General features: G+C 39.5%; 1 protein-coding gene across 2 annotated transcripts in view; it reads left to right on the top strand.

Annotated features, from left to right (window-relative positions):
• The window catches only part of abat (4-aminobutyrate aminotransferase), a 58,868-nt gene extending 51,560 nt beyond the window's left edge, over positions 1-7,308 (top strand). For both annotated transcript variants that reach the window (XM_042505392.1, XM_042505393.1), the window contains 4 exons: positions 1,295-1,462; positions 2,718-2,864; positions 3,120-3,231; positions 5,218-7,308. In XM_042505392.1, coding sequence (XP_042361326.1) covers positions 1,295-1,462; positions 2,718-2,864; positions 3,120-3,231; positions 5,218-5,339 — 549 coding nt within the window. In that variant the 3' untranslated portion in view covers positions 5,340-7,308. The remainder of the gene's footprint in view (positions 1-1,294; positions 1,463-2,717; positions 2,865-3,119; positions 3,232-5,217) is intronic.
• Positions 7,309-9,918: the final 2,610 nt, after the last annotated feature.

The following is a 9,918-nucleotide window of genomic DNA, read 5'->3' as shown; positions in this document are numbered from 1 at the left end:
TAAAGTGTATATTCAGTCTTATAGATATATATATATATAGATATATATATATATATATGTGTGTGTGTATATACATATTATAGATTAGATTAGATAGCCTTAGATTCCAAGGCTGCAGGAAAGTTATGATTTTTTTTAGAGACATCCATGGGCATCATGCTAGACAAAGATCAGTCTCTTCTTAGGGATCGAAAATCTACCAAAGCATTTGATAAGCCAACCATATACAGGGTAGGAGTGAGGCACCATTAACACAAGGGGCCATATTCACAAACATTCTGAGAATACTCTCAGAGAGCTCCTAACTTAGCCTAAAAACTGTTAGATGTGATTGGTTGTCACAAACCTCTAAGCCTCTAAGGTGTGAACACCCAGTGGAATTAAATGAATTGTGTCACAATATGAAACTGAGGAAGTGTTGTTGTTTGACTGATCACTCTGCTGATGGAAGGTTAGGACAGACCCAACACACCACTGCTGCACTGTTGCATTTTTTCTGAGTATCTTAGTGTTTTGATCATTTTACTTCTGATGTTATTGGTCACTGCATTGTGTTGAAATTTTCCAAGGCCGAAGACGAAATAAGTCTGTTAATCACTCTGATTGGCAGTTCAGCTCAGCACATGAAAAAAGAAACTGAAGTGAAGAAAGCGAATAACATGACAAGTCAAGAAGGAAGTGAGATCGTAAACAAACTTGTTATGTTAGGTTAAATGTTTTTCAGTGATTGAGCTCTTTAGCAGAAATGGTTCGTATTATCTTGTGTTGTTGTTTGCTACACATGGTAAATCTCCTTTGTACTGTCAACACTGTGTTGTGCCATTAATCTGCTAACTGGCTACCTTGAATCTGTCCTGTCAGTTCTCAAGTTTCTCTTTTTCTAGAATTATGTAGAGAGTACTGCCGGCTCTCATGTAAGGGCAGAATGTACATGCTAGTTGGTCATCGGCTCTAGTCTTTGCTCTGCGTTCAGGTGCAGCTTTCTGACTGACACACAGGCGGCATGAGGCGACTCGACAGACAGCCTTCATCGTCACAGATTTTTATATCGGTTTGGTGTGTCTGAGCCTTAAAGATTCTGGTGGAGGTCTACTCTTCATCATGGTGGACCTGATTATTGGCCTGATATCACAGGTGCAATCTGGTCCTGGGTCAGTAGTCCTCCTAGTGAGGACTTTCCTCATCATTGAAAAACTTGAAAAACCTTCCTTTCTTCCTGATTGTTTTCATGATCTACTGTATCTGCCTTGGTCACTTTCCCATCACACAGTCTGTTCATCTTTTGTCTCCCCAGCATGGCTGTGCGTTCCATGTGGATGAGGTCCAGACGGGTGGAGGGACCACAGGAAAGATGTGGGCCCATGAGCACTGGGGCATGGATGACCCTGCGGACATTGTCTCTTTCAGCAAAAAGCTTCTGACCGGTGGCTACTACCACAAGAATGAGTTACAGGCCGATAAGGTTTGTCATTTTTATGTGTCTTTCTGAAGGGAATTCAGACCACATGTTATTAGAGTTTTATATGTTGTATTTCACATCCAAATAAGACAACAATATCTAAAGCCTTGTTAGGAGTCTATAGAGCAGGAGTTATCAAACTTAATATTAAAAGGTCTGAATCTGATTTCTATTAAAGGCCAAAGGTCCGGAATGACTGTTGATAAGCAAATGACTTTATCAAACTAGTGGAAACAATGCAACAGATTTACTACAATCAGTTGCTTACACCAAAGCACTGTCTTTGAAAACCCAGTTTTCTTGGTCAATTTTTCTTTTATTTGCACGTTTGGATAGCAACATCCTCACCACACTGGCAACGTGATGTACACTGAGACACCAAAGTCTCACTTTCTCGTGTCCGCAGGACAGAACATGAATGCCCGTTAGCCATTAGCTAACTTGCTAATTGTGAACAGACGCCTGTTAGGTGACCCTTGACATGTGATGACTTAAAGGCCATTTGCTTGCCAGCTGTCAATGTTGCCATGACAACAATGTCAAACAGGGACACATTACGTTTAAGGCTTAATCTCAGAACAGGATCCCTGTAATGATCTCCAAATAGACTATTCTCTTCAAAACTAACAATTAAATAATAAGTATAAAACTTTTTTTCAAAGTAGGAAATTAACACTTCATTACTCTCTATATTGCATTCCTAATACAAGGTGTAGGCTGGGTCCGGATTGACTTTGCAGATCAGGACCAGTCCGGACTTTGAAAAAGTCTGCTACAGAGACTGGAATGCCAACTATACCTGAAAGACTGAATCTGTTGGACAGGACAAATAACATATTGATGCATGTTGTTTGTCCTGGAGTTTCTTGAGTACTGGGGCCAAAGATTTCAAGTTCCTGCTTAGGATGGTGCTAGAGTCCCTGGGGCAAGTCAAGTCAATGCTAATTATAAAAGCCCATTATCACAAATCATAAATTGCCTTACAAAGCTTTAAAGCATATAACATCCCTCTGTCCTTAGACCCTCAAAGCGGATAAAGAAAAGCAAATGAGGAGGGATCCTTCTTCCAGGATGGACAGACATGCAATAGATGTTGTGTGTGGAAAACAGATCAACGTAATAAAATTACAATAATCCATGTGACAAAATGATACATGTGGATAAAAAGAGAGAATGGAAAAATATTTGTGTTTTCATATGTTTATTGTCATGCATATTTACAGGTGTGTTTGCTTGTGTATCTGTTGTCTTTTTACAGCCATACCGTATCTTTAACACGTGGATGGGTGACCCATCAAAGAACTTGCTCCTGGTTGAGGTACTCAATGTGATTCGCAGAGAGAACCTGCTGGACGAGGTGACCCGCTCTGGAAAAGCCCTGATGAACGGCCTCTATGAACTGCAGGTTAGTGAAATCCCTAACCTTCAGAGACAGTCGTAGCATTTATTCTGTGATACTGTAGCTCTCCCTTAAACATGTCTTGGTGTATGAGAATGTTATGGGCAAAGTTTTAAAGCAATGATCAGAGATGATAAATGACAATATTGAAATTTTAGGTTCTAAATCACAGAAAGGCTTACTGTAGTTTTCTGGGATCATGCTTGGTATGAATATGACCTAGATGTGTGTGAACATGACCTACATGCATGTGCTCCCCAGGCTCAGTACCCCGGCATATTGAGCAGAGCTCGAGGACAGGGGACCTTCTGTGCTATTGATATCTGTGATGATGACACGCGCAACCGCATCCTCCTCAAAGCCAGAGACAAAGGTATGAAGAACACCACCATTCACTTGTCATTTCTTATTTTGGCTTTAGAGAATACTCCTGAGAACTCGTGTGTGTGTGAATGGGTGTGTTGGGGGGGTTCCAAACACCAGAGAATGAGCGAACACAGTGGTGTTCTTTCTGACGTCCCTATTTTAGCTGGGCTCAACACTCCTGTACACCTGTCATCTCCACTGTATCTTTATGGAGAAGGGGTGAAAGTCCGATGAGGCTACTGATCTCATGAGTTTTCAGTTTGTTTTTTCACAAATAACTGTCCATTATCTCCACTAGTTTGTTTGCAGACACTCTGAGATACTTGTCTGCCTCAAGTTTACACACACACACTCCCAAAGCATCCTGGAGGAACCAGGCAGAGCCAAAATACCTCAGGACATTTAGAGTGTTCATGTTTCATGAAGACAGAGCTTTGACCATGACTGATGATGTTTCACAAGTCCACAAGACCACAAGCACAGACCATAGACTATATGGATGCCGCTAACGTGATGTCACCCACTGGATTGTGGACTCTTTTTAAAGCCTCAGGTTTGGTATTTTTTCCGTCGCCATCTAGGATTTTTAGCTTAGCTAGACTTAACAGCTATTGTCAACAGTGGTAATACTAATACACTAATGCTATTTTTTTATCATAAAAACAGGCTTACAACCAAAATGCACTTAAAGGTCAAATGTAATATCCAACTCTTTAGAAGGTCTTTTGGTACTGAGCAATACTTTTTCAGATGACTAAAACATCTCAGTTAATTTGCATGAACTGAAAACACTCTAAAAAGCAACGGCTATGGCTGTACTCTGTGAATTAGGGGTTATGCAAGGTAGTGATATGCCTGCACCCACCTGTTTCTCAGAGTCCACGCCCATAGTATTGTGTAACTTTAAGCCTTAATAATTAAAAGGGTCAGTAATATGAAAAATCTCCCCCTGTACAGCTAACATGAATGTTGAAATTAGCTATAGAGACCAAAAACATTTTTATACCAGGCTGTAAACATGTTTGTTTATGCTGTCGGACATTTGAACATGGGGTTCTGTGGGGAGTGATTCTCTCTTTGAGCCAGCCTCAAGTGGACATGACATTTAATATCCAAAATGTCAAAGGCCAACTTCAATGTGACATCATACTGTCCTGCAAAAACACTTTTATGGCCATGACTCAACAGCATAACTCAGGAACAGAAGGGGAGACATTTGGCCAGATACTGGATTGGTGACACTAATGTTGGGTGCCTTAGCATTCATGTTTTCACGCGTGTGGCTATGAACTATATGGAAGTTAACATGAAGGTGGATGGCAATATTGATTGAACTATGTGGATATTCTAAGAGTCAGTACATTTATGTGACGTTAGAAAAACTCAAATCATTGCGTTAGTCTAATAAAACTGGATTTTTAATATACATGTAAACAGGTTAGTCCAACTAAAATCGTACTTAATCGAATTTCTGAAAGGATGGATGACCTGGATGATGTGGTTGGGGGTATACCCTTCAACCAGATCTGAAGTGGTCTAGGCGTTCTGTGCATGCTCCATAGTCCCTGTGCCGTACCCAGAAGTGGAAAAGCATAGATTTGTAGAAGAAAGCAGGGAAAATCTAAAGAAGAAGAAGAAGGGAAGAAAACAAAACAAGATGAGGGCATCAAGTAAAGCATAGAGTAAGTACAAAATGTTCAGGGCTGAAAAGTTATCCATACCATTCTACATGCAGCCTGTTTGCCGCTTACTAAGTTGTTTGGTATGTGACATAATAGGCCAACCGGAAGAAGGTCCAATAGTAACTCACTGAAAGGGGGCATATCTTCACTTACCGTGGTGGAATCGGACAGACTTCCGTCAATAAATGGATTCTCTCCCAGGACCTGTATACTGGGACATGGACAGTAGTCTGATTAATGGCCTAATTGAGCTATGACCGTAGCTACACTTAACTTTGCATCTAAGCGTACTGAGTGTTTGTCACTGACAGGTGTCCTCCTGGGAGGGTGTGGTGACAGATCGATCCGTTTCCGTCCAGCACTGGTTTTCAAGGAGTACCACGTTCACATCTTCCTCAACATCTTCAGTGACGTGTTGGCCCAGATCAAATAAATCCTGACCCTGAAGGAACCTGACCGATGCTGCATGAGCCCGAGCTAATCCAGGATGGAGGAAGGGAAACTCCAGACAGCCCATGTCATGATAAGCACAATCCACACAATAACTCACAATGATGTCCCATAAAACCTCTGTTTCAACATCCAATCAGACAATCTTCATCTTCTTAGCCAGAAATGATAGTTGTGCTACCATAAAGATGTACCCAGAACACCATTCAGAACAGGTGCCAGTGGTTACTGTGCAGTTACGGAGAATCTCACAGAATGTGTATGTTTCTCAAAAATAAGTCTATTGAAATGACTCCAAACTGCAGGTTTTCTCATCTGGATTCATGTTTTTATGTGTAGACTGACTTGACTCTGGATGAAGTCATGCCAGCTTCTAGCTCCTTCACACCCTTTACTGCCTGAGATTCAGAGGTCAAAAGCCAGGCTAAAACGTGACTGCTACTTTAACAGGTAGCACAGCATGAGATCTATGTAAATAAGATATCGAAGATCCCAACTCCTAATTAACCTCACTTAACAGCTCAGAACAAGTCTTGCGTGCAGCTTCTTTTAGTGCTCATATGCATCATCCCACTACCTGATTCAGATTCACTCAAATGTTAAAGTTGTGTGTTTGTTTCATTAAGACTGCCAGTCAGTCTGGATACAGACCTCTGTGTCAGTTATGACTACTTGGAAACACACAATAAAGCCGAGATGTCAGCCTGCATGTCATTTACTGCTGTTCATTAGAAATGCCCTTGTTCTGATCTTGTGTTGCTCTGAATAGGAATGACTTTTCAGCTTGAAATGTTGTAGCCCAGAAAAATGTGAATCTTAAATGGACCATGAAAATGTCATAGATTGTTTAGTGCCTGCATGTCACCTAAATGTGCTAATATTCTTTCTGTTTTTTCTTTTTTTTGTGGCTCTAATGAGAGCAGCCAACATTCTGAACAAATTCACTTAACTCTTGAACAAAAGTTTCATATGTTGCCACGGTTATAACTGAAAAGGCATTTACTTTTTAGTTTCACCTCACACTTGGTGATGATTCTGTATTTAAAGGTCTAATGTGTAGGATTTATTGACATCTAGTGGTGAGGTTGCAGATTGCAGCTAATACAAACCTCTTGTATGTCAAGCATGTCAGAGAACTAAGGTGGCCGACACGAAAACATGAATGGTCCTATCTATAGCCAGTGTAGTTTGTCTGTTCTGGGCTACTGTTGAACAACATGGCAGACTTCTTGATGGAGGACCAGCTCAGTAGGTAGATATAAATGGCTTATTCAGAGGCAACAAAAACAACAATTCATGTTTTCTGGTGATTAAAAGCTAATAAAAACATAGTTATGAATATTATATACTGTATATTTCTGCCAATACATGCCCCTAAATCCTACACACTGGACCTTAAACACCTTTTACAGACAGATAGTGAAACTGAGGACAACACACATACATAAAAAAAGCACAAAAATTATAGGAATGCTCTCCAAATCCAAAAATGCAGTGAACACAAAAACGTTCAAAGAAGTGAAAACACACTTTATGGACTTGTGCTTGTATTTTAAGCAGCAAACTTCTACAGTCATCCTTGTTTTGTTATCACAGGAGTTATCTTATAATCAGTCCGTCCAAATGTTGCTTACTTACTTAAAGTCTCTGCATTACATTAGCTAAAGCCATGATTTTTACATAATCTTTTAAGATATTAATACACTAATTAACATTTGGGCACTATTACAAGCTTTGGTAGGAGACAATGGAATGGTCAATTTGTTGATGCAAACGCTAGATTTGTTTATACCTGGTATTAACTCTTTGAAACCGGGCACCTGGCAAACCTGACTTTACCTTTTTTGTCTTGCTTTCAGGCACATTTGCTTTCAGGCATATTTGAACCTTTGAATCCTGACCAAATTGGTAGGATTTCTTTCTAAAACATGAGGAAAAAAAGTCAATGAGCAACTTGCTAAGAAATGTTCCACAAATTGCAAGAAAATAGTAGAATTAGAAAATAATTTTGAAAAACTAGAGGCTAGGGAAAAAAGAAAAAGGTATTGAAAAACTATAGAATTATCATTATTATATATGTATATGTAGTTTTAAGTCTTTTTTGCCCTGTTTTTGTGTTGTTTTTAATTTACTTCTTTTTTTCAAATTTTCTTGTACTTTTTACAAATTTCTTGTTAATTTGGCGATCATTTCTTCTTTGGCTGCTCATTGTGTTTTTTGAAAGAAATGAAGCCAATTTCATCAGGTTTCTATAGTTTACGATAATCATCCCAGAAAGTAGCACATCTCACGATAACACAGTATTACAAAGACCCAAAACGATTTTTAAAAAAAAAAAAAATTCTATTCAACAATTGCTATAATTAAAAACCAATGTTGAAACAAATCTTGAAACCAATTGTTAATGAAAGTATGTTTAAGTAGTTTCTCTTAATAAATAAAATAAAAGTGAACTGCATTTTTTTCAGTATTTTAAGTAAGTAAGTAAATGTACACATTATGATAACTGTATATTTTCATACTATAGTATACCTTGGAACTGGTATACTGCTACATTCCTACATGTGGCCACTTTGTGTCCTCAGAGGTTCGCTCACACGCCTACTCAGCCTGATATTGACGTCCTTAACTATTGGGCTAAAACTTTATGTTGCTAATGTTACATAGGTTCGAAGCGTTGCCGAAAGACCGTCTCTGGAGTTGCTTTCCTCTCGATGAACTGTCATTTTAACATCTACCCAGTTAGCACGAGGTAACACTGCAGCAGCTGTCAACTCTCCCAACAAACTCACACCTATACCAAAACGGCAATACTCTTGAATCAGTTCATAACTGCTGGGTAACGTTAGCAATGTTACCTGTTAACTGTTACCATCTATACCAACTGTTAACTGTTACCTGTAGAGCTCACTCTCCTGCAGCAATAATTTCTTAGTACTAGGGATGTGGAGGTACCACGGGGTGTGCTTGTCTTGTGATAAACACAGAGAGAGTGGGGCATGGAGGGGCTGAGAGAATCAATGCTCTGTGCACAGTGCTACAATGAAATAACATTTCAACTATTTGAAATATTAAGTGTGCATAACAAACCCTAACCTAGTTAAAAACAATGGCAATACAGTTGATCTTTGCAAATGGAAATGATGTACTTGTTTTTTAACATAAAAAGTAAGGTAGAGAGATCCAGTCATAAATGGTTAATCATTCTAATGCCAGGTGTGAACACTCAGACATAGAGCTGTCCAAGTGTGATCAGATAACCCAAGGCACATGTTAATACCAGGTCTGAGCAGGCTCAAAGGTGACCGGACTTGAAAAGGCTTCCTCAGTTTAGACTGAGGAAGTCAGAGTACAGAAGGTCAATCTGTTTAGAATCACACAAATGTGGTATACCATGACCTGAATGACTAAGAATCTTCACAGACACTGTCAGTAGTTGTTAATTAGAAGTAGCCAATCAGGCCTGTTAGTAGCTCCATTTGGACTGTCTCATCCACTGAAAATACTAAACTAAAGGCTAACCCTAACGCCTTGAAAGACTTTCAGTAAAGTATAGATCTCACCTTTGTGTTGCTTGCCCAAGAGCCAAGCCCTAATGGGCTGCTGGCCACTGTAGCAACTCCCTTCACCACTAGGTGTCGCTATGTCTTTCAGCTCAGCTGTCTCTTCCACCAGCAGAGAGCGAGGGCTGAGCTCTAGTGGTGCGTGCTGTGCACTACATTCAGTGAGTGTAACAGAAAAAAGGAGTGCCTTTATTTATGATGTTATTGGAAAAAACATACCTTCGGGATTACACTGGTATAACATAATACCATGATACCGCCCAAGTGTATGGGCAGTGTTTCCAAACTGTAATGTTTCAAAAGAAAAGATGGATTGTTGTCAACTGGTTAGTTTGCAAATGCACATATACTTTGCCAGCTGAATTCTCACAGTAGATGAGACAAAGACAAACAAGGCTAGCTTGTTACCAAACTGTAGCTAAGTTGCTGAACTTGAACTTTAAGCACAGGTCTATTGAACAGGGAGGTCTATAAACACATTTGATTGTCAGGTAAACAGAGATGTAGAACATAAAGTCTTAAACAGCTGTACAGCACACATTTTATAAATACTTGTGAAATTGCCATTTTTGTTGTGTAAAATTGCTCAAAGTGTTGCTCTGCTGTTTCTGTAAAACACTTGAGACCCTGAGTAGTGTTGGGCAAGTGTTACAAATGTGTAGCAGCTTAGAAAGAGTGTGAAAGTGTTAACACATTCATTTCTTTCTGATTATTAACTGACACGCACACGTTTTCCATTCTTGTTGCAGAGATGATGTCCAGTAAGCCTAATGTAAGGTATTTGTTACCTATAGTTCACAGGGTCATTTTGTCCTATATGAATTAGTCCTCAATATTAATTCTAAAGGAGATGTAATGAAGTGGGTAGGGTTTGGCTTCAGGGTTTCAAGGCTGAGTGATCCAGTGGTGGTGATGATGACAACAGTGCCTGCCTCTTAGTTGTCAGTCAGTATTCCACAGAATATCCATGATGACCTTCTTTAACCATTTTTGACATAA

The sequence above is a fragment of the Plectropomus leopardus genome, chromosome 17, assembly GCF_008729295.1.
Source record: "Plectropomus leopardus isolate mb chromosome 17, YSFRI_Pleo_2.0, whole genome shotgun sequence".
In the NCBI taxonomy this organism is placed as follows: Eukaryota; Metazoa; Chordata; class Actinopteri; order Perciformes; family Serranidae; genus Plectropomus; species Plectropomus leopardus.
The sequence above is the reverse complement of the archived record's forward strand: the minus strand, read 5'-3'. Positions and strand labels throughout refer to the sequence as shown.